The 24,303-nt window shown below is 45.6% G+C and overlaps 2 protein-coding genes across 7 annotated transcripts in view; both read left to right on the top strand.

Moving 5' to 3' along the window:
• Positions 1 to 3,933, top strand: part of ZNF592 (zinc finger protein 592) — a 97,488-nt gene extending 93,555 nt beyond the window's left edge. For all 4 annotated transcript variants that reach the window (XM_038419779.2, XM_043494258.1, XM_043494257.1 and 1 more), the window contains one exon: positions 1,025 to 3,933. In XM_038419779.2, coding sequence (XP_038275707.1) covers positions 1,025 to 1,522 — 498 coding nt within the window. In that variant the 3' untranslated portion in view covers positions 1,523 to 3,933. The remainder of the gene's footprint in view (positions 1 to 1,024) is intronic.
• Positions 3,934 to 4,702: 769 nt separating this feature from the next.
• On the top strand, positions 4,703 to 23,998 carry SEC11A (SEC11 homolog A, signal peptidase complex subunit). 3 transcript variants are annotated; one of them, XM_038420281.2, is made up of 6 exons: positions 4,703 to 4,859; positions 7,047 to 7,156; positions 14,433 to 14,582; positions 18,147 to 18,266; positions 23,464 to 23,521; positions 23,709 to 23,998. In XM_038420281.2, the coding sequence occupies exons 1-6, from the start codon at positions 4,809 to 4,811 to the stop codon at positions 23,757 to 23,759; spliced, it is 540 nt and encodes a 179-aa protein (XP_038276209.1). In that variant the 5' UTR covers positions 4,703 to 4,808; the 3' UTR covers positions 23,760 to 23,998. The 3 variants fall into 3 exon arrangements, with proteins under 3 accessions (XP_038276209.1, XP_043350194.1, XP_043350195.1); XM_043494259.1 differs by having other exon boundaries at positions 4,709 to 4,859; positions 14,439 to 14,582; XM_043494260.1 differs by lacking the exons at positions 4,703 to 4,859; positions 7,047 to 7,156 and adding an exon at positions 7,256 to 7,365 and having other exon boundaries at positions 14,439 to 14,582.
• Positions 23,999 to 24,303: the final 305 nt, after the last annotated feature.

The following is a 24,303-nucleotide window of genomic DNA, read 5'->3' as shown; positions in this document are numbered from 1 at the left end:
AGGGAGGGAGACTGAAGTGGAGAAGCTGAGAAGGAGCTGGAGCAAACAGCCGATCAACAGAGGGAAGGAAATGTCCAGAGTAAAAATTGTAAAAAGCTGCCAGGAGCAGATGTCATCATGTCTCAAGTTCTCTGCTTCAGCTGCTTGTCTTTGCTCCTGCTGGCTGAGCTTCCAGCTGTTTTTCTTCCCTAAGATCACACAGCTGAGGAGAGAATGATTCTAGCAGGCATTCAGTGGGACTTCATTCCAGTCTCCTCTGCAGCCTTACCTATTTCCATACATCTTTGCCATCTTCAGTTTTTTCCCTTTCCCAGTCCAGCTGGTCAGATCAGGCTGTTTTTTTCTTAACAATGTCTCTAGAGGAAACCCTATGACCAAACCCCTTCTCCATGCCTTGATCATCCCTTTCCTCAGCTGTTTCAGCCTCCTCTATGGTCCTCCCTACCTCTCACCCTGTTAGTCTACCCCACATGCTATCAATAAAATAACATACCTTCCCCCTCCTCTGATCATGTTGCATTCCTTTTCAAACCCCTTTGTCTTCCACATCAAGTTCAAATTCTTCCCCCTTCAGAGCTCTAGACCTGTCTTCCATCCCTGTTCTCATTTCTCTCTACTCTCCTTCTAACTCCTCCCAAGCCTTCCTTCTAGCTGTTTCCTATGTCCTTCTCCCACTTTCATCTTTGCATCTTCTGCTCTACCCATATGCATAGAACTCAGTGCCTCAGTGCACCACACCACCTACATCTCCTCCTTCAGATAATTCCAGAGAGCCTTTAACCTGTCCACGTTCCTTTAAACTGAATGGTGTCTGTTTAATTCTAACTGTGAAAAGATGGATGAGGTAATATTTTTTATTGGTCCAATTTCTATTGGTGAGAGATGAGCTTTTGTGCTACACAGAGTTCTTCTTTGGTCTGGGAAAGGTACCAGTGTTGTTGTAGCCATGTCAGTCAATTCAGCAAGCCAAAGTTCTTGCTCTTAGGTGGATATAATAATAAAGACTTTGTTAACATTTTTTTAGGCAAAATCTCCAAAGAGAGTGTCTGCAGATGCTCCAGGACAGATGGAAACCACTGAAGTTCCACCAGCCAAAAAACTGAAGGCACATTGGAAATGTGCTAAATGTGGATTTGCAACAGATATCAGTACTGAATTTCAGGAACACATACCTCAGCACAAGGCGGACAACTCCACTTCTCAATGCTTGCTCTGTGGCTTGTGTTATACATCTCACATCTCTCTGAACAGGCACCTGTTTATTGTTCATAAAGTAAAAGATCCAGTAGAGGAGGAGGAGGAGGAGGAAGAGGAAAGGGAAAAGTTACAGACAGAGACAAATGAGAATGGACATGAAGAGTATAATAGAGAGACGAACACTACAGTGGAAGGAGAAGAAAATAGTTTGAAATGCAAAAAGTGCAAGAGTGACTCAGTGCTTTGTGCACACAGTCAGAGGTGTGGCGTGGAGGATTCCAGTAGCAATTCTCACAACAATCATTCAAATGCTACTAAGATTTAAGAAAAGAAAATTTTTTACTCAAAATATTGGGTGGGAATCAAGCTGATCTTTGAAATATCCTGTTTATTTCTTGAGCTGGACTGTGCTTTCCATTAACTTTTCTAATTTGTAAGGGAAATAAAAACTGCTTCCACCTCCACAGCACTGAATCTCTGCCAGATCAGAGGTGAAAAGAGAAAGCAGGACAAGAATCCCTGCTGGAACTTGTCTAACTCCTAAGGATGTAGGAGCACTTTCCGAAGCTGCAGTTTTCTTTCTGAAAATGAGCTCTCTTCCTTGAGTATGCACTGCCTTTGCCTGGAGCTCTAGCCTTGCCTCCTTTCTTTTAGTTTTATTTCTAGTATTTAAATTCCCCTTCCAACCTTCTGCTTTATCATTCAAATCCATAAGACTATGTGTCAACCAAATACACTTGTCAGGACAGTACAAACCTACGTTAAATACTCTTCCATCATGCAGCAGATGCAAACCACAGCTTTTTCATTGCCCTAGAACAGGGATGGACAAACTTTTTGGCCCGAGGGTCACATCTGGGTATGGAAATTGTAGGGCAGGCCATGAATGCTCACAAAATTGGGGGTTGGGGTACGGGAGGGCTCCAGCTCGGGTGTGGGCTTTGGAGTGGGGCTAGGGATGAGGGGTTGGGGGTGAAGGAGGGTGCTCTGGGCTGGGACCTAGGGGTTCAGAGGGCGGCAGGGGGATCATTGCTGAAGCAGGGGCTTGGGGCATGGGAGGGAGTCAGAGTGGCAGGCTCTGGGTGGTACTTACCTCAAGCAGCTCCCAGAAACAGCAGCATGTCCCCGCTCCAGCTCTTATGGGGAGGTGCGGCCAGGCAGTTCTGTGTGCTGCCCTATCCACAGGTGCTGTCCCTGCAGCTCCCATTGGCTGTCGTTCCTGGCCAATGGGAGCTGTGGGGTGTGACACTTTGGGTGGGGGCAGCATACGGAGCCCTCTGACTGCCCCTATGCATAGGAGCCGGAGTAGGGATATGCCGCTGCTTCCGGGAGCCATGCAGAGTGGAGCAAGACCCTGAGCTCTGCTCCCCAGCTGGAGCACCAGGGCAGGGCAAGCCCCAGACCCCACTTGCTGGCGGGAGCTCAAGGGCTGGATTAAAACGTCTGGAGGGCCGGATGTGGCCCCCAGGCCATAGTTTGCCCACCTTTGCCCTAGAAATATGCCAGGTTCATCTTCTAGTCTTTCCCTGAATGTTACTGAATCAAGTTGTGTTATAAATTTAAATCACCATAGAAGAGATGTATTGTGCAACCTCAGTTATCTTTTTAATTGTTTATATAAGTATTGCTAAATCATCTATATTTGTAAGTGATTTACAAAGCACAAGATCTCACACAGCAACAAGGGCCATCTACACTGGGGAGTTAAAGATACCAATGTAGCTGCATTGCTGCAAACCCTGCTGAAGACAGAGCCAATATAAGATTCAGTTAGCACCTGTGCAGTTTGTCCCAGTTTCAGACAAGAATAATCTGCACAGTGCATATTGCAGCACATAAGAGCTTTCCTTGTCTGCACTAGGGAGGATGCACCAGTACTTCAGGGACAGCTGAAATCCCCAGGATAGACAAATATAACCTGCCTGTGGCTGTATCAGCTGGAGTGGTACAGACTATATACTTTCAATCACAGGAATGAGAAACTCTGCAAGAGAAATGTACTTAATCTGCTGTAGTTTTAGCTCCTTGTTTGGAAGAAAAAGATACTGAGGCAGATACTGTGATTACAGTAAGAAAAGTCAGTCTGTTAACATCAGTATGTATATCCTTCTGTGCAGCATATAGCTAAATCAATCTCATAGCACTACTAGCAGCAGTTCTAGTAGCACGGAATGTTCCATACGCATGATCAGGCAAGGAAGAGAGTGGCATCCATAAATGTTTGAACTGAGAGAGCACCATACTGTAATGCTTCCAATACTCTTGCTCCTTTGATAGCAGATCTCCCATCTTTACTCAATTTTATAAATTACTTTGGAGACTTTTTATTTCCATATAGTCATATTGACTCTTCACTGTTTCTGTGCTGTTTCCTTATTTGTTCTCTTCACATGCTTTGTGTAATATAATTACTTCAGTACAGTTTTTATGTTGAGACAAAATCCTGCTCATTATTGTTCACTATGACATTTAAATAATTTAAAAACTATTTATCTTATTGGATTTGAATTGCTTACTTTCTTGTCTTGATGTGTTTTGATACAAACAGTTTGGAACTCTTTGTATTTTTTGATACTGTGTACGTTAGCCTAGGGAATGTTTTACAAGGTAGCCTATGTAGAGTAACAATAGCAGGGGTCACTCCCAAACCATCACATATCTATTTAATCTGCAGTGGCATTTGTGCCTTGCTATGTTTACTTCAAACTATTTCAAATAAAAGCATCCAACAACATGTGGATAGGCTCCATTCTATTATAAGCAGGGTGCGTAAGCCAGTGCAAGGTACATGTGCCAGCTTGCCCCTCAGGCATTTCCTAACACATACTCTAGTGCAGGCGTTCTCAAACTTCATTGCACTGTGACTCCGTTCTGGCAACAAAAAATACTACATGACCCCAGGTGAGGGGGACATAAACCTGAGCCCACCTGAGGCCCACTGCAGGGGGCCTGTAACTGAGCTATGCTGGCCAGGGCTGAAGCCCTTTGGCTTGCTCTTTGGCCCTGGGCAGTTGGGCTTGGGCTTTGACCCTGGGTCCCTGCAAGTCCAAGCCAGCCATGGTCACCCCATTAAAACAGATTTGTGACCCACTTTGGGATCCCAACCACATTTGAGATCATCTGCTCTAGTGCTTGCTCTCTCACCCTAGAGGCTTCTCATGGTCTCTTCTTTTGATGATGGGTTCCCTACAGCATGACTGAAGATTTTTAGAAAAGTGATTGTTAAAGGCAGATGTTCTATCTAGTCTGCACTAGTTTACACCACAATCCTTAAAACTGCTATAGCGAATACCTTCAAGTGTGCAAGAGGGAAGAAAATAATTCTCATGTGTTTAGCTACCCCCTATCTGGGGCACTTGCACTTTTCTGCAGCGAAAGTTCAGTCAGATGCTCCTGAGAGAGAAGGGGAGATGAAGGTGTGGGGCTGGCGGGGGCAGGGTGGGTGATGAAGGGATGTTGGAGGGGGGGAGGTCGCGGTGACGATGGAGGCGGGGCCAGTGGCAGCGAAGTGCTTTGTGGGCAGGGTCTGGGGCAGCAGCTGCCGGAAGCGGAGCCCTGGACCGGAAGCGGAAGCGGCGCGCTGACGGCCGGCGGTGGCGGCGGCTCCCACGATGCTCCCCTTGGACTTTCTGAACGATGTGCGGCGCATGAACAGGCGGCAGGTGAGGCCCCCAGCGCTGGGGCTGGCGTGGCCTGGCCGCTCCTGCTCTGCCCCCCCCTCCCCGGAGCGCCCGGGGCCGGTGGTCTCCGGCCCCCGCGCAGCCTGCCCTGCAGGCCCGGACCAGGCGCCCGTGGGGAGCCCTGGCCTGGGGCGTCCTGTTGCCGCAGGCCATGGAGCTGCCCAGTATGGCCCATGGGCAGCCCGGCGGTCTGGGGGGGGGGAGTAAGAGCCGGCGCCTCCTCTTCCTTCCGGCCGGCGCCTCGCTCCGCCCGACCACGGAGCTGAGCCGGGAGAGGGGCGTGGGGACGGGCTTTGGCTCGTGTGGCCGGTGAGGAACCGCAGTGACTAGCCTTGGAGCCCCCAACGCTCGTCCCCAGGCCTGAGGAGGTTGGCAGTGGCCCTGGGGGTCGCACGGATTTTCTGAGTGTCGCTGCAGCGCACTGCCTCCCGGTCTATCAAGTGGCCCGTTAGTGGAGGAGCCTCCTGTTCTTGGGCTTCAGACCAGTGGCGGATTTAGAGTTAGTGGGGGCCCTGTACTCAGCTTCATTTTTGCCCCCCTCCCCCGGGACGCAGCCAAGAAAAAGAACATTCTCTATTATCCCCCCCCCCCTCATTCTTTTTTTCAGAAGTTTAAGGTTAACTAAAAACTGACAGGTTTCAGAGTAGCAGCCGTGTTAGTCTGTATTTGCAAAAAGAAAAGGAGTACTTGTGGCACCTTAGAGGCTAACAAATTTATTAGAGCATAAGCTTTTGTGAGCTACAGCTCACTTCATCGGATGCATTTGGTGGAAAAAACCAAATGTTTTTTCCACCAAATGCATCCGATGAAGTGAGCTGTAGCTCACAAAAGCTTATGCTCTAATAAATTTGTTTCTCTAAGGTGCCACAAGTACTCCTTTTCTTTTTATAAACTGACTGTTCTCCTAATCATGCCAGACTCCTAAGGGGAAGGTTTTTCAAAATATTTATTTTCTGAGGATCAGAAAATGCTTTAAATTAAGATTAACTAAATCAATCCTCTGAATATTCTTGTGGGGTGGATAAGGAGTATATAGAAATCACTTCAGCCACTGCTGAAAGGTAGCTACCTCTGTGGTAGAACACAGCAGCTATTTAGCAGAGCTCAAAAAGACTACACCACAACTGAAGGGCCAAAGCTTAGACGAAAACATCATATTAACTGACTCCATGCCATGCTTTGAGAAATTCCAGATCAGAACCTTTTAGCTCAGGATTTAAATACTCCAATTACCTAAATCTCTATATGATTGCTTAAAAGTGGTATATATGCATCATATAGTTCATGTTCATTATTTATAAAGTGCCATACAGGACATGGCACTACACAAAAATAGATTAAGCCTACATCCTTGTGCCAAAAGAGCTTACCGTCTGAGGCTATCCTGTGATTGATTGTGCATTTATCTCTGAGTAACTGGCAGCATGCAGCTGTACTGACCCATGATAAGCCCTGAGTGGCACTGAGTTGGACTCAGATTCTCACTGCTCTCTTGCCCACAAATTTGGAGGGAAGTCATTTACTGCAGCCTTTGAAAGAGTGCAAATTCCCCCACTTTGGTGCTTTGTCAGCTCTGCTGTCTGGTCGGGAGGAGAGCCGAAACATCGCCCATCCCCTGGCTGCTCCCCCCCCACGGTGGGCTGCGCCCAGCTGCCACTCACCAGGCAGCGGCGAGCAGCGCGAACATGGGCAGGAGTAGCAGGGGGCAGCCACGCAGCTGGAGAGAAGCAGCAGTTTCACCTCCAAAGCGCTGCTTCTCTCCAGCCAGTTATGTGGCCGCCCTTTACTCCTCCTGCATCCTCCGGCCTGTGTTTGCAGCTCTTATCTCCACCTACACCTCCCGCCTGCTCCCCTGAGGCTGCAGGTGAGTCTTCCTCCCTCCCTCGCTCCCTCCCTGTTCTACTGCCCCTCACAGCTTCTGCCCCTGCCAGTTCCCCCCATAGAGCAGGCTGCCCAAGTGCCCGGCCCAGGAGACCCGAGCCAGGGCGCATACTGTTTCACAGTAAATCTGCCGCTGCTTCAGACCTAGCCCACTTACAAAGGCAGTGCCTCATAGTCGCTCATTTGTTGGAAATCTGTTTTCCTCGTTCTCCACAATGTCACCCCCTATAAGGTTATTACATGTCCATGTCTGTGCTCCCTTAACCTAGTGTCTTTTTCTTATTGCAGCTGTATTATCAGGTGCTGAACTTTGGGATGATTGTCTCCTCAGCTTTAATGATCTGGAAGGGACTAATGGTGGTTACAGGAAGTGAAAGTCCCATTGTAGTGGTACTCAGGTAAAAATCGTTTGACTTTCAGACTTCTCATGAAGTGCGGCTAATGGGGCATGACGTGGATCTGGCTTTGAGAGGAGGGGAGGCTGAATGTTTCCGTTCAGGGAAGGAACACAAATGATTGTCTTTATAGAATTTCAGCAACACTGGCTTAAAGATGGCTTGGCTGAGAAGTATTCATTCATATATTGTTTGAATGTTCAGTATCTCCTGTACATTTTTTTTAGCCAGACTTCCTTTTAGTCTAGTTCTTGTTCTTCCAGCCCACTACTCCTCAGAGGAGTCCAAGAAGCCAGTGGATGCAGGCCCCAGAGTTGCAGATCACCCACCCACAACCACAGTTGAGCTTCTTTAGTCTGATCTGGTGGATGACAAGGAGGTCTTGTGACTTTGTGGGCCACGGAAGGAAGAGAGTGTAGTGGCCTTATGGATGGGTTCAGTGCAGACATTCCAGGCCTAAGGGGTAGCATAGAAGTGATCATGAAGATGTCTGGAAGAAGTGATGAAGGAGGGAGGTCATAGGTAAAGTAGAGGGGAAGGGGGGGGGGTCTATTGATTCTCAGCAAGATTGGGTTACCATTACAGCGGTGCATCTATTTATCTTGTAAAGATTATCTTCTCAAAAGGATAGTAACTTGAACTGAAACTAAATTGTGGAATACAACAGAAAATATAAATGCATTATTTTCCCCTGTCTTCATTGTTTTCCATCTTGCTGCTACATGTATATTTAAAGTACATGATGAGCTTTTAATAGCAGTTAAATTTATATCATGAGGAAGTGAATGCAACAGATGGAGACACTCAGCAGGGAAATTTATGATTGCTTTGAGTATAACAAATGTGAACAGAATTGTTTAGTGTCTTGGCTTGCGATTAAATGTGTTGTGCTGCTTTCTTGTAACAAGGCTAGGAGTGTGCTGACCACTCTGTTCCATGCCCAGAGATCTATTTTCTGGCCATCTGATGAGCTGTGAGACTACTAGGCAAGTTGTCCTTCCCACTTCAGTAGATCTTGCGGAACACTATGCATATGACTCCACGGGAAATTCTTTCACATAGCATCTTGACTCTGTGTGAGCTAAGAAATGCAATAGGAAATGAGTGGGGCTGGTGTCGGCAAGTTGTAACTTGAAATAGCTTCCTGTTGCTGAAATGCCTGGGCAGTGGCTATAAAATAGAACCTCAGAGTTACAAACACCAGAGTTGTGAACTGACCAGTCAACCACACACCTCATTTGAAATGGGAAGTACGCAATCAGATGGCAGCAGAGACAAAACAAACAAACACAGCACAGTACTGTGTTAAACGTAAACTACTTTAAAAAAAAAAAAAGGAGGGGGAGTTTAAAAAAGATTTGACAAGGTAAAGAAATTGTTTCTGTACTTGTTTCATTTGAATGAAGATGGTTAAAAGCAACATTTTTCTGCTGTATTAAGTCAATATTCAGTTGTAAATTTCTGAAAGAACAACCATGACGTAACCAGAGTTACGAACATTTCAGAGTTGTGAACAACCTCCATTCCTGAGGGGTTCGTAACTGAGGTTCTACTGTACCCATTGCAGGTACTGGCTTCCCCAGAATGTACATGTACTGATTTCACAGGTCCAGGTCTCTGGGGACATTGGCTATGCAGCTTGTCAGCGTATATCATCACGTCACTTTTGAAAACAAACTAGTGAAACTTCTATCTCTTACTGCTGATTCCTCAGAGTGCTGATGAGAGGCACTTCACCCACTTCCCGTTAAGTAAGATGGGAGGCCATAAACTCACTTTCCCTTTTCAGTGAAATTGTTATCTTCTGACAAGCAAACTTTGCCTAGTATCTCCAAACACGATGGGAATACATGCTGTGCTTGAAGTTCGTTTCCTTTTATAGTAATTTTATTTGCAATCAGAAAGGTTAGGGATGCTGTAATGTTCTGCCATTTACAAGAAAAAATTTGAGTAGGAGTGCTTGCAATGAGATTGTTTGAGGAGACATGCTGAATCACAAGAACCGATCTCTAGCACAGTCTGTCTGGGAACTTGAGAGCCCTTCTATTTTGAGCATAATCTGTATTCAAAAAGGATGTGTCTAAACTGACCTTAAGGCCTGGTCTGCGCTACAAAGTTAGGTTGACGTAAGTTACCTTGCATTGACCTATTTGTGCATGTATCTACTATGCAAATTTTCTGGTCGACGTAAGCACACTGTTTACTCACGCAGTAAAGCCACCTCTGAGGTCAACACTGTGCAAGTGTAGATGCTGCATGACCTGTGTTAACCCTAACAGTCCTCCAGCAGCTGTCCCACAATGCCCCATTCCCTGTGACAGTGACTGCTCTGGTCATAATTTTAAACTCCACTGGGCAGGGCTAACAGAGACCAGAATCATCTCCTCCGTAAAACCCCCTGTGTATTTTTGAAATCCCTTTTCCTGATTGCCTACCTTGGCAAGCACACCTAGCAGCTCACCCTTGTGTGCAGGTGCCCAACTAACCATGTCTGCTTCATGCACACAGAGAAGTACTAGATGTGCTCCTGCCTGGAGTGGAGGGGAAGTATTGGATCTCACGGGCCTTTGTGGGAAGAAGAGGCTGTGCAAGCACAGCTATGGACATCTACAGGCAGCTTGCATGGGGAATGCAGACAAAAGGTACGACTGGAATCAGCAGCAGTGCTGTGTGAAAGTTAAGGAATTTTGCCAGGGATACCAATGAACCAGGTGTTGTGCGGTAGATCTGCTGCTTCTTCAAAAACTGCATGCCATACCTGGCAGAGACCCCACCAGCACCCCGCATGCCATTGCGGATATATTGGAGAAGTCTGAGACCAACCACAACTGTGCAAAGTGAGGAGGAGGACGACGCACAGCCAGGACTCTGGCCATGCTGCAAACCAGGAACTGCTTGAGACTCCGCCACAGTCCCTCCTGGCAAGTGTGGATGAGCCTGATGAAGGGAAAGGGAACTCGGATAAGTGTGCATACCTTTCCTTGCAGTGTTTAAATGTAAGGACGGTGCCTGGCCCATCCCCAAGTTAAGAAGACAGACAAAAGGAACAACTTTTCATACAAGAGGAGATAGTGTTGTCATCTGTTTCTTATTCCCCGGTGAGTTAGATGGTGGGTGGGCCATGCAGCATGCTTTATGTGCATAGGGATGTCCCTTTTGTCCTCTGGAAAGATTTCAATGAAACTTTCATGGAGATACTCTGCAGTCTTCTCCCAAAGATTTCTAGGAATGGCTGCTTTATTTCTTCCTCCAAGGTAGGATACTTTCCCAAGTTGCTCTTCGATGAGGTTGGCTGGTACCTTTGTAGTAAACAGGCTAGCAGAATATAGGCCAGTGTAGTTTTAGGATGTCATTAGCAGCTGTGTTCTCTGTGCCTTTGTGAGCCTTGGGTGAGATCAGCTAAAATTACCACTGCCTGTGGAAAATAGTGCCAGTGTTTAGTACCATTGCCCTATGCCAGCAGTTCTCAAACTGTGGGTTGGGACCCCATTTTAATGGGGTTGCCAGGGCTGGTGTCAGACTTGTTGGGGCCTGGGGCTGAAGCCGAAGCCCCCTGCCTGGGGCCAAAGCCCAAAGGCTTCCACCATGGGTGGTGGGGCTCAGGTTACCAGCCCCCCCCCCCCACACACACACACACAAACACCTGGGCCTGAAGACCTTGGGCTTTGGCTCCCTGCCTGGGGCGGTGGCTTTGACTTTTCCCCACCCAGGGCAGCGGGGCTTGGTCAGGCTCAGGCTTCAGTCCCCCGTCCTGGGATCAGTGTAGTAATTTTTGTTGTCAGAAGGGGGTCGCAGTGCAATGAAGTTTGAGAACCCTTGCCCTATACTCATACTGATGGAATAGGGAATGAACTTTTGTATCTTCATGCAACAGAAGATTCTTCTCCCCATACCTGGTGATAATATCTACTGTGGCTGGGGCCAGAAAGTTGTGCTGTACCAAGGCGATCCAAAGCTGAAGTGTTAATAAGCATTTCTTAAGGGCTTATGTGAATAATGGATGTGCCTGTAAATCCAATGTCACATCTGTGGTTTTTATCAGTAGCTTCTGTCATGGTAGCCTTGAAGGATGTGCCCTCTACACCCACAGAATGCCTGACCCCGGGGACGAGGTGAAAGAAGAGGACTATGGAGGACATGTCCAATGAAGTCCTACAAGCCAGTGTTGCATTAGACGAGGAACAAAAGGCTTGGAGGGCCAATATGAAGGACAGCATGGAAAAGGACAGGGGACAGTAGGAAGGCCCAAGAGTCCCAGCAAGACAAGGAGTGGGAAAATACTCCAGGACATTATGGGTCTTCTCAGGTAGCAAATGCAAAGACTGCTGGTCCATAACTCCTGGACACTCCATCCTTTGCAGTCCTTAGAGAACTTCATGATTGCTGCTCCCTACACCCTCCAACATACCCATAGTATCATGAGGACACATGCCTACCACTGCCTGTGCCTACCACTCCACCCTGGGAGACAACAGGGAAGACCACAGCCTCACATACTGACCTGCAAGAACAACAGCTGGTGTATGTGGGCCCATAATGAACTACATTTGTGCCCTCAAGTGGACGTGTGTTTACTTAGTTTTTAATTTTAAATTTTCACCCCATTAAGTTATGTTAAAAATCTGTATAACATTGCCTGTGGGGAGTTTTTGCACATTGATTTTCTGCACTATTTATTCCCATTCAAAGTTTTGTTTTTGGAGAACGAAATTATCTTAGTTCACAAATGCAGAATGCATAGTGGTAGTCAAAGCAAACAATACTTGTAAATGCAAACCTAGCACCACAGAACTCATAGCTTCAGTAAAATGAACAATCATAGTTATAAAAGTACAGCAAGCACTATGCAATTCTTTGCAGCACCCAAAGATCCAGGCCCAGAGAACGCTTCCACACAAAACACTGCTGTAACTGACCACTAAAGTGAATTTTCAAAGCCTCCCTCAATCGCATAGCTCCATGTTGTTGGGCTCTTCAAAGTCAGCAGACAGCCTGCTCTCCACTATGATGGAAGCTTTTTTTTTCTCCCTTTGCCCCACAGATACTGTACACAACGGGCAGCTATAATGATGGGTTTTCTATGAGAAAAATATCCCAATCTGTTGAGTAAACAACACCAGCGCCCCTTCAGTTGCCATTCTGCATCTGCTGAGATGGTAGTTGAATCTTTCCTTGATACTGTCCACATGCATAGTGTACAGCTTCATGAGCCAGTGGAGACTGGGTTCCTCAGAATCACTGTTGGCATTTCAGTAGTGCCAAATGGTAATCCAACGGTCAAGCAAGAATGCCCTTGGTTGCAGTTTTTGCAAAAGTCCTGTTTTCGTCAAGATGGGAGGAATCATTCACCTTCTCTGACCAGCCAAAATTGATATCTGTGAAGCATCCCTGATGATCCACCAGCGCTTGCATAATCATCGAAAAGTAGCCCTTTCTGTTGATGTACTCGGGGGCAAGGCGAGCTGGTACCAGAATAGGGATGTGCATGCTGTCTGCCACCCCCGTGCAGTTCAGGAATCCCATTGCTGCAGATCCATCCACTATGTCCTTCACAGTGCTGAGAGTCACAGTCCTGCATAGCAGGAGACTATTAATAGCCCTGCACACTTGCATCACAACAGCCCCCACTGGATTTCCCAATTCCAAAATGATTTTCCACTGACCAGTAGCAATCCAACATTGCAAACTTTCAGGGCATGATTGCCACTTGCTTCTCTATTGTCAATGCAGCTCTCATTCTGTTGTCCGTGCACTGGAGCTCTGGGATGAGCTCGGCACACGGATCCAGGAATATGGCCTTGCATACCTAAAAGTTCTGCAGCCAATGCTCATTGTCCTAAAGCTGCATTAAGATGTGATCCCACCAGTCAGTGCTCATTTTGGGGGCCCAAAAGTTGCTCTCCACCATCTGCAGCTGCTCCATGAATGTCACCAACAACCTTGAACTATTCTTTGCAATGTCGCTCAGCAAACTGTTCTCAAAGAAATCCTCATGTCCACCCTTATTGCTGTACTTTCTGTGGGTCTGCAGATACAGGAGAATCACACGTCTTGTGTTTGCAACTTTTGGGAGAACAGAGCAGAGCTCTGCGGGCTCTGTGCTTCTGTCAGAGTGGGATTTTTTAAAAAGGTGGGAAAATTGTGGGATATGGATGACATTATGGGATGGAGAAAGTTGCATGCTGAAAACTTGACCCCTAGCTCCTGCAGATCCTTGGGTGAGTCATTACTATCCTACAACACATTGCAAAAATCCCCCAAAAGGCATTGCAGCAGATGGCACACTGGATGCATACTTGTGGTGCACTACACTTTGCATAAGTACTCTGCATGAATATGCCTAGCGCCAATGGAAGCAGCCAAGTATGCTCACACCAAAGCAATATGCTGATTTCAGCTACTGTATGCAGACAAAACTTGCATTAACCAAAGTCTGTAGCATAGACATGGCCTAAAATTTCCCACCATTGCAGTAGTCCTGGTGCAGTTCTAGCAGTGGGGGGAAACAAGTTGCTGGTGACCGCTAGTCTCTTTGCCACTAAGAGTAAGTCTGAATACCAGAGAGCCTTGCCTGGTTGGCATGGTGGTGGTAACGCTGATGGCTACCAGTGCTTTATCTTTAGTAGAGCTGCACCAGTGGCAGTGCAGTTGTGGGAAATCAAAGCAGAGTGTGGGTGAAACTGAAGTGTCTTGGCTTCAAATGCTTTCCTCAGGGACTCTTAGTTTTGACGGGGGAGTGAGGGGGTAGACTTTATGGATACTTTGGGTGATGAGCAATAAGATACTACAGTTACATTGTCTTGATATATAGGTGCATATCTTCATATCAGATTAACTGTTAAGTAACATATTGTATATTGATCATATCTTTTATCATTAACATTCCCTTTTTTCCAAAATTATTTAAATATGACCTTAACATGGCGTGTGTACATTTGTAATGATTCATATTAACTTTTTGGGTTGAAGCTGTATGTTTTGTAGGGAAAGGAAGGGAGAAAGTCTCAAGAGAATAGAAAGAAAGGAGGACCAAGTGGAGGAGAGGGAATGTAATTTAGTTATCCTCTGTATATATTTGTCTTGATTGTCTTACAACTATGAGATTACTTTGTTTATATCAAAGCATCTCAGTGATTTCAATATTTAGATTGTTTTCCTCAGGGGCTTTTTCCTAAGGGAGGATTTTCTGGGGTTTACTTGAAACCATATAGATTTCAAACACTGATTCTAGTTTTTCAAATGTCCTTGTTTCATAACTTCTATTTTCCTTGTCTTCCAGTGGCAGCATGGAACCTGCTTTTTACAGAGGAGATCTCCTGTTCTTAACCAACCGAATTGAAGATCCCATCAGGGTGGGAGAAATTGTGGTCTTTAGGATAGAAGGCAGGGAAATTCCAATAGTTCATCGAGTCTTGAAAATTCATGAAAAGTATGTATAGCGTCTGGGGTAATTGTATAACAAATGTCTATAGTCATGTCACCTTAGGCTGTGCTTATCTCAAAAAATAGTCTGATTGGTAAGTGGATGGGAGACATCAAGGAAAGCCTGGGTTCTGCAAGAAGAGCTGTGGAGGCTCTTACCTCAACACTGACCCAGTGTCCTACCAGAGTGCCAGGAAATAGTGTGCTGCTGGAAGGGTCTTCAACCAGGTGAATTACTGTCAGATCCTGATAACTTGTGCTCAAGATCTCTTACCATTTTTCACAAGTTGGGGGCTAATCCTGGAGTCCTGACCAACTATGGGCAATTCTGCCTCCCTTAACTTCCTCTGCAACGTTACTGGAATACAGTACTGTTCATTTCCTATCCCATACTGCTGGGTATTGTTCATATTCTCTGTTATATAGCTGCTCTGTTCTGCCCCAGAGGTGATTGCATTTCAATGGTGAGTGAAGTGAAGTGACTTCTATATATTTAAAGTTTTGCGATCCTTTAGATATATGTAGTGTGTTAATTTAAAACATGTTGGTTTTTAATATGCCAGTTCTCATTCTGGGACAGGGTATATCTACCTTAGGAAGGCCTGGTTATCTGGACTGTATCATTCCTTCTCTGTAAACCTTGAGCCAGAGTGAGTCTTGCATTTTGTTCTGAAGTGGGTGAGATGGTCATTCTGATTTGTTCCTTGAGCAAGTTCTGCAGTTCTGGGCCAGCTTCCAAGAAAACTCCATCCTGTGTTCATGAGACTCCCTCTTCCATGTTTCCAGTGGCATGTGGTGGTGATCACACATGGGGGCAGTTCCTCAGGTAATTTGGGCCAGTCCCATGGAGGGATTTGAGACTAAATTTGAGACTCTTAATTGGATCCTATATTTCATGGAGAGCCAAGGCAGAGAGTGATGTCTAGAGGTGATGGGCTCCCAGTAGGTGGTGTTGCTACATTCCAAATAACCTGGAGTTTTATCAGTACTGATGGAGTCATTCCTAGACACAATGAATTGTAGTAATGGAGTGTAGAGGTCACATGTGCGAGGATTACCACAGCCAAATCGCTTTGATAGATAGCGTGGCTTTCCACCTTCAGCCTCGATGCAGTTCTAGTAACTACAGCTATGTTGGTACCTAGAAACAGTGAGCTGTAGAATAACCCCAAACCCTCAACATCTGGAGGGTAGGATGCTTCAATGGTGGGGGTGATGTTAGTCGTGATGAGTTCTAAAAAGTGCTTCCCTCCCCACCAGCATGATCTGTCTTACCAGACTTCAGTTTCAGCCAGCTGCTCTCCTTGGGCAGCCCCGCTTAACTCTCCTCTCAGGGTGAGTTCCAGATCTGCTAGTTAATAGAATCAGTCTCTTTTTTCTGTCTGTCTACACACACACACACACACACACACACACACACACACACACACACACACACACACACACACACACACACACACACACACACACACACACACACACACACACACACACACACACACACATCTTGATCAATAAAGGAAACCCATTGTGATATTTAGTCTCTTCTCAGACTAGAACTGCACTTGGACATCCTGAATTTAAAAATAAAATGGGAAATATGGAGGTCTTGGTGGTTCCAATGTCACATTGCATGTACAGTATTTTAAGATTAATCTGTGAAATTTACCCACATAAGAGGTCCTTCTCATTCTTTTTCCTTTTGTTAATACATACTACTAGATTTTTGCACTGCCTTGACGGATAGTTGCTAGAAGAGGAAAAAACCTGTAAGGTCATCCAGTCTCCTTCCTGCGTGCAACCAGTTCAGGTGTCACAGAGAGTGAACGTTGAGGCTGAGATGTGGATTCTTTATTAAACTTTCCTCTTTCTTCCCAAACTTCCCATCCTTGGCTTTATCTCAGAGCTAAGCTTTTTTTTAAAGAATGATATGAATCTGTTCAGCTGTTGCTGAGTGCTGAGATGGCCATGGATGAATGGACTATAGGCAAGGCCTTGTGCTTTGCATTCTGTGGAATCCACCGTCTTTCCCAGAATTTCAGGTTACATTTAGTAATAAAATCTAGTCCTCATGTTTGTAAAGATAACCTTTAAAGCCATGAGCAGTGTGAAGCAGAGAGCCTGAAGCCACAGGTCTGAGGTCTGACCTGCCACATTCATTTCAGTGGGTGTTAACTCTGAAATGTAAAGATAACCATTTATTTTTGACATTTCTGCCATCATCAGCAGCAAGTTTGAGTATTTACCCTAGACTTAAGCTGCCTCCTGTTTCTCCCTAGATACCAAAACGCTCAGCTGTTCTCTACCCAGTAGCTTCCTGATTTACAATTTCAGTTGTGTAGTAATGGGCTGTCAGTATGAGTCTCTATAACCTATTGAAAACCAAAAATGCGCAGATTCGTATTTTTCTCTGACTCCAGATCAAATCTCCTTTGTTTATAAAGGAAAGTGTGTTCTACCCATCAGCGCTACAAAGTCCTTCTGGATTAAGAACTAAACTGGATTCATTCTCTACCTCCAGAGGTAAAGATTCTGTTGTCAGAATTTACTTAACAGTTCTGTCCCCCTCCCAGAGCTTGGTGACTCTGCAGGGCTAATAAGGATGAGAAGCAGTGGCAACTTATGTTTGGCACTCAGGTCACCTGCTTATTCTGATAGCTAGTATCTTCAGGGTTCAGATCTGCACTACAAGAAGAAGCCACTGTTGCATGATCCTTCTTGAGAGTAGCAGACCTGCACTGTACCCTCCTATTTTGACATTCTCACTTGTTGCTGAATTGCAACAATAAGCTGTCTGAGCAGGCTTCATGTACTGTACCTATGATAAGGCCGTCCGTACCTGAGACACTTTAAGGACACTCCTGCTGCTACTCTAATGCAGCTGGCTATGCATTCCTCTTGGATTTTCTTCTTATTGGCTCCAGACAGTGTCAGAGCACCCGTAGGTTCGAGTGCAGTAGAGGGAGTGCACACAATGAAGAACTTCCACGTCCTTTCCTGCAGGTGATTGGTTTGACAGTAGGCCTGCAGATTGGGAAGCTCATGACATGCTGAACCAAGCTATAAGAGCAGCTCCAGTTGGCACATGCTTTCAAGGGACCGTTCACAAGTGACTGGAATGTGCCGAAGCCCAGTTGGTAGCACCATTTTGTGGACTGCCACTTGGAAATATGTATCACTTGAGAGCTCTAGAAAGGTGGAAGGAAGTATCGGGAGACATTGCAGGTGGAAAGGGAGGCAAAAAGGATCAGAAGCAGGAGAGAGAATTACCAAGAGAGAAGCAATCACACATCCCATCAGTGCCATCCAGAAACTCCTAGGAAAGAACATCAATGTTTTGGAATTAGTGGGGCCAGGAGCGCGCGCGCTCTCTTGTGTTTTTTAAGTATTTCTAAATATTTAATTTGCCCTTCCAAAAAGGCTTTGAAGGGGGAGGGCTCCACTTGGCTGGGACCTCTGACAAACCTGTGTGTTTGAAATGTTTGTATATCTTAGTCCCTGCAGTTGTTGTGCTTACTTAGAATATCCGTTAGTGGCTCATCTGTGACCTGTGGTCTCTTTTCTTTGTAAGGCAAAATGGAGACATCAAATTTTTGACAAAGGGAGACAATAATTCTGTTGATGACAGAGGGCTGTACAAACAAGGGCAGCACTGGCTGGAGAAGAAAGATGTGGTGGGGCGAGCGAGAGGGTAAGTAAAGCTATCCAGCAGAGGAGGGTGTGCTCTGAACAGTGCTCGTCTCCAGTGTGAACTGGAAAATGCTTTCTTTTGTTGAGCTCTTCCCTGTTGGAGTTTCTGATTAAAGTGGCGTGTCAGCAGGTAATGTGTGGAATTGAGTAACAAAGGCAAGTTCACTTCTTGGCTTTCCTTGACCAAAGGTAGCCATGTGTGAACTGTCCTCCAGGTTTCTGCTCATTTCCTGTCTTTGGAGGTGGATGAGCTGTGATGTAGCCCCTTCTGGAACTCGATTAAAGCTGATCTGCAGTGGGAGTATACGCTTTCACTGCTTTATAATGGATAAAGAAGGCTGGAAAGGCTTTTTACATTCAAAATTCAAGTCTTGCCTGCCTGGTGACTTGGGACCTAGTGCAGTTTTGGCACAAATGCTAACAGCAACTGAAGATGACGGGGATTTTTTAGTCAGACTGCTTAAAGTTAACGTCTGTTTAACTCTACTGCTTAATGAACAGTTGGGAGAAAGGCATCTCTGCTAAAGGTTCAATGCTTCTTTCAGTTAAGGTACAAGAGTTCAAGAAACATCCCTGAGAGCCCAAAGGCATTCCCAGAAAAACTAGGGATCCATAAACTGAATATTTTTGATAATTACAATAGAAAGCTTTCAGGATTCTTTTACCCACTATAAAGAATCAAGTAAAGGCACAAGCTTAATGTTTAAAAAAAAAAAATCACTTTCAAGTTAATGTCAGTAGTACTTGGATGAAAATTTTCAGAGGAGTAGAAAAACTATCTTTTGACTGGAGTTGAAGATCAAAATAGCTTAACGACTTGTTGATGCTAAATACTAAAAAGGCTTTTTTAAAAGAAAGAGAGGCAGCAAGCTCAGGAGGAGAAGGAAAGAGAGAGGCAGCTAGCCCTGGGGGAGTTAAAAGACAGAAATTAAGGCCCAGAGACATGCCCAAATTGAAACCCAGAAGCATGAACTGGCTGTTATGGCGTGGAAGAGACAAAACCCTTCGGCTGTTAGCTCCATTTCCCCAAAAATCCACAAATGGGAACGGTTATGCCTGGAATATTAGGAATCCAGTGATATTGCTGAATATTTCATCACATTTGAGAGACTGTGCACTCTCCATGCGATTCCTGAGGATCAAAAACTGACTACTTTGATTGCAAAATTGATTGGGAGAGTTCTGGACATATTCAATAAGATGCCTATTGCTGATGCTTCAAACTGTGGTAAATTTAAGCAATTGGTTTTGAAACAATTTCAGATTACATCTGAAACCTACAAGGTAAAATTCAGGAGTTTTAAGAGGGGATCTGGATTAAGCAATGTGGCCTATGTAGGTGAAATGAGAGATTTGTTAGACAAATGGATGAGGGGAAAAGGCATTACAAGCTTTGAAGAAATGTGTGATTTGGTTACTCAAGAACAGTTCCTGAATATATGCAGTGATGATGTAAAACAGTATTTGTGGGACAAAAAGATGAATGCAGTGGGGGAAATTAGCTGGATTTGCAGACTCTTATGAGCAATCACAAGCTGCAATTAAACATAAACCACTGGCAGAAGGGTAGAGGGTTAGTGGAAAGCAGAATCACCATTTTACCCCTGGGAAAAAGGAGGCTGGGCGTTCACCTCCCCATTCCTTTATTACTCGTCCCAAGTCTCCTGTACAAGCAGAGGAGCCCAAAAGGTGCTGTCATTGTAAGTCCACTGAGCACCTGAGGAATAAGTGTCCTTGGCTGAGTGGAAACAGGCACCAGATAACACATGAAGCTGCTGCTTCTCGGAGCACAGGGGTATCCCAGGCTACTGCCTCTTACCACACAGGATTTGTAAAGGTTGCTTCTACACAACCAAGCAGTGAGCATATGCATGCTGTTAAGCTTAATGGCACAGTGCTGCAAGGTTGGAGGGATACTGGTGCAGAGATTTCTGTGGTCAGGAGGGACCTGATCCAGGAGAAGGATTTGTTACCAGGAAAAATGGCAGAATTAGAATTGGTGGGAGGTTATAAGGTCCTTGCACCTTTAGCTAAGGTACACATGGAAACTGGTGATTTGCAGGCTGAACTAACTGTTGCAGCGGTGGCACACAATTTTGCACTGTTTCTACTAGGGAATGATTTTTTTGATGTGGCAGAATCAGTCCCAGGGTTTGTTAGCAGCAAGAAGGAATCCTGTGCTGAAAGCCCCAGAGGGGAGGGTGAAGTCACGTACTGCTGGGAAAATAGGAGAGTCTCTCTTTAATTCCCCAGTAGCAGTGGAAAATGGGCCACTGGGGGCAGGGATGGTTGAGGCCAGTTCCTATAGCCCCAGGCAGGACCCTGCGGGAGGGGGTGGGTAGAGCCAGCGCCTGTCCTGTGATCATCTCCCTCAGGGAGGGGAATGTAGCTGGAAGTAAGCTCAACCTGAGTGAAAGGGGGCGGATTTTGCTGGCCGGTGGAAGGGTCTGTCATAGCTGGTAGCTGTGAGCCCACAGCTGGATCAGGGTCACCTTCCCTTTTGGGGGACACAGGAGTGTCTGCCTCAGAGGGAAGCCCAGAAAGGGAAGTCCAGATGGGGTGAGGTGGGTCTCCCTATCTTTTCTAGGAAGGCATTTCCCCAGGAGGAGGGTGAAGGATCTGCATCTAAAATGCCAAACCCCTCACCTGTGGATCAGGTTTTAAGGGAAGACTGACGGTCAGAACTCCTGGACGGGAGAGTCCACCCAGTTGACCTTTTGGGAACAGAGAGTGGGGTGACTGAGGGGATCTTACCAATCCAAAGCACCCCATTGAAGGATGCTGTTCCTGCTATGCTTGCAAGACATAACATTGTCTCTTCAAGGCAGGAGGAAGTTGCATTTGGGAAGCTTCACAAGCAGATGGGACCTGACACAAAGAGATTCCAAAGGGAGGGGCCGAGGGCAGGCATGGTTGCAGTGCACTCTTTCCTTGCCAAAACCCCAAACACATACCTGAATTAAGAGCCTTCTCCAAAGAGACAGGAAAATCTGTATCTGAACGCTTACTATGGTACACAAAGGAATTGAAAAATGCAGTAGACACTGAACAAACCAGACTGGGTGAACAGACTCTGTCTGCCATAAACTGGCTGGTTATCTTGTATCTTTTGTTACTCCACCTATGGGTCAGGACAAAGGAGTTAATACTAATGGTAAACCCTTCAAAGATGTGTGATATACCTAATTTTTGGGAAAAACTTCTGTACGTGCTAGGGGTGGTGACAAGGCAGTCCCACAAGCATGTTGCTTTTCAGCTTATATCTGTAAACGGGCTGGAAGCTTGGCACAGCAGCAAAAGCTTAACAGGCCTACGCTGCTGTGTAGAAGGGGAAACTGAGGCACACTGCCTCATGGCTTTGGTGGCTAAATGCCAAGACACCTACACTTTAACAGATACTGCTATCTGCATTCTGTTAGCAATCCTACGCCCCAACATGTTTTCAGGCTCCTGGGGACCAGGAACCCCAAATCTTGCTAGGACACTTCTGAATGACATCAAGTTGCAAAGCTATAAAAGGGGGCGTGACCAGAGACAAACAGGGATTTTAAATGTACTGCCTCCGCCATGGATAGTGTCCAAGTCTCTGGCAGTAAATTCAGGAGGAGGGTGTGACGTTGCACTCCATATGCCTTCCACAAGTAGTGCTTGCCTTTGTATCTCGAGGAGTACTTTTATTGTGAACAGGGTACTGATAACCACATCACTCAGCTTACAGTGCAAGTGGCCTGGGTTGTTTCTGATATAACTGACTTGGTGTGCACCGCACATACGTTTTTGTTGCTTTAGGTACAGATTTGCCTGTATGTATGCAGCGAAGTGGGAATTTGCAGGATTATACAATTATTTAGGTTGGTCAAAGCTCGGGCTTCAGAAGGACCCAACCAAATGAGGTGAATGGGCTACACTGGAGCAGATGAAATTCATTGTTGACAAATGCCAAGTAATGTGCATAACGAGGAATAATTTGAATTACTCCTATACCCTGTTGGGTTCTAAAATAGCCAGCTGCTAAGAGAAAAGTCCTGTGCATCATTGCGGGCAGTTCAGTGAAGATCTCTGCTCAATGGACAGCAGCAGTCAGAGAAGCAAACATATGGGGATTGGGAATAACAATGAAGATCTTCTAATGCAGCAGTTCTCAAACTGTGGGTTGGGACTCCAAAGTGGGTCGGGACTCCTTTTTAATGGGGTCACTAGCACTTGCTGGGGCCCAAACCCCATGCTGAAGCCAAAGCCCAAGGGCTTCAGCCCTGGGTGGCAGGACACAGGTTACAGGCCCCCAACTGGGGCTGAAGCCCCTGGGCTTCGGCTTTGGCCCCCCTGCCCAGGGCAGTAGGGCTCAGGCTTAGATTCTGGCCGTCCCTCCTGGGGCTGCGGGACTCAAGCAAGCTCAGGCTTCAGTCCCCCTTCCTGGGGTCATGTAGTAATTTTTGTTGTCAGAAGGGGGTCGCAGTGCAATGTAGTTTGAGAACCTCTGTTCTAATGACATAGAATGTAGACCACTGATTTCTATCACAATGGGGATAGTGGAAATAGAGGGGCTTCAGAAAGCAATCAGAATGGTTAGAAGCTTGGAAAAACTCCCATATGAAGAGACTGCAAAGATTGTGGTTGCTTACCTTAGCATAAGAGAATAAGAAGGGGCATGATAGTTATACAAAATGATGAATGCTGTAGAGAAAGTAGAACAGGAATTCTGTCTTCCTGTCTCATGATACAAGAACACAGGGACATGCAGTGAAACTGAGAGGCTGCAAACTTGAAACTGAAGAAAAATTCTTTTTTAGCAATGCATAATTAGCTGGAGAAACTGATTGCCCCAACATATCACTGAGGCCAGGAGCTCACAGGATTCAAAAAATGTTGGAGATTTATGGACAACAAGAAATACCCCAAGTTATAATACCAGGGATTTAAAACAAAAAACAAGAACTTAGGAAGGGAGGAAACCTGACTGCTTCAGAGCTTAACCCAGCCTCTTATCTAAAGAGGGTTAAGGAGGAAGCTTTCCCTAAGGGAGGCTTTGCATCTTCCACTGAAGCAACTGTTCATAAGAAAGTATCCTGTGCTGGATGGAGCGCTCCTGTCTTCCAGTCTGGCAATTTCTTTGTGCGTATTTCAGGGCACAACCTAGCCTGTGAAATCTTCAGTGGAAACTATCTGAAATAAGTGATTTTTTTTTTTCTCTCTTGTAGATTTGTCCCCTACATTGGAATTGTGACTATTTTAATGAACAATTACCCCAAATTTAAGGTATGGCATATATATTTTTGTCACGTTACACTAGGAAATGATTTTCTTGTTGTTTGCTGAGGAAGCTTCTACATACACAAGCTAAACTGTACTTAGTGACTGCTCTTCTAAGCATGTTTATTGTTACTGTTAGTCTGTAGAGCTGAACGCACATTCTGAGTCGTGATCCTGCTGCTTTGTTTTTCAGTATGCCGTCCTCTTTTTACTGGGCTTATTTGTGCTGGTCCATCGAGAGTAGTCCGGTTGCACTGAAGTTCCTAGTGAAGATGCCATGCTTTTTGTAACCAAGAGTTTTGAGTAGAGAATGGCCTGATGTGTGGTGAGAAAGGAAAATGTACCTTTCAATGCTTCTTAGCAGTTTGGGTTTGTTTTTTTTACTGTGTAAGGAAGAAAGTTAACCACAATATTTCCAATGGCTTGTCACATTTTAGCCTTTTTGTACATCGGTGAGTTTTTATATTAAAAGTCTAAGCCAAATGTTGTGTTTTGTATTTTGAAGCTGAGCTTCATTTCTGAAGTGCCTACACAAATGTTCTCTAGGTCGGTGCTGCTTCTGGCTGCGAGTAACCCCCTCCAGTTTGTAGTTTGACGGTGTGGATGGTGACCCATTGAGGTGTGACGGTCATTTTTTCAAAACACGAATAAAAGATTTTGCGTATCATCTAAAACGATCCCTGCCATGTTCTTGTTTTAAAAACGGCTGGATGCAAATTCTTCCAAGGCCTCATTGGAAAGGCCCAGGAATTTGGTGTTGTACATGTTCTTAAAGAATGTCTTAGGAA

Source organism: Dermochelys coriacea, chromosome 10 (genome assembly GCF_009764565.3).
Source record: "Dermochelys coriacea isolate rDerCor1 chromosome 10, rDerCor1.pri.v4, whole genome shotgun sequence".
In the NCBI taxonomy this organism is placed as follows: Eukaryota; Metazoa; Chordata; order Testudines; family Dermochelyidae; genus Dermochelys; species Dermochelys coriacea.
The sequence above is the reverse complement of the archived record's forward strand: the minus strand, read 5'-3'. Positions and strand labels throughout refer to the sequence as shown.

Coding starts and splice junctions, on each gene's coding strand:
- SEC11A (XM_038420281.2), top strand. CDS start 4,809: ATGCTCCCCTTGGACTTTCTGAACGATGTGCGGCGCATGAACAGGCGG. Junction 14,583..18,146: donor GTCTTGAAAATTCATGAAAA/GTATGTATAGCG, acceptor TTTCTTTGTAAG/GCAAAATGGAGACATCAAAT. Junction 23,522..23,708: donor ACAATTACCCCAAATTTAAG/GTATGGCATATA, acceptor TTTGTTTTTCAG/TATGCCGTCCTCTTTTTACT.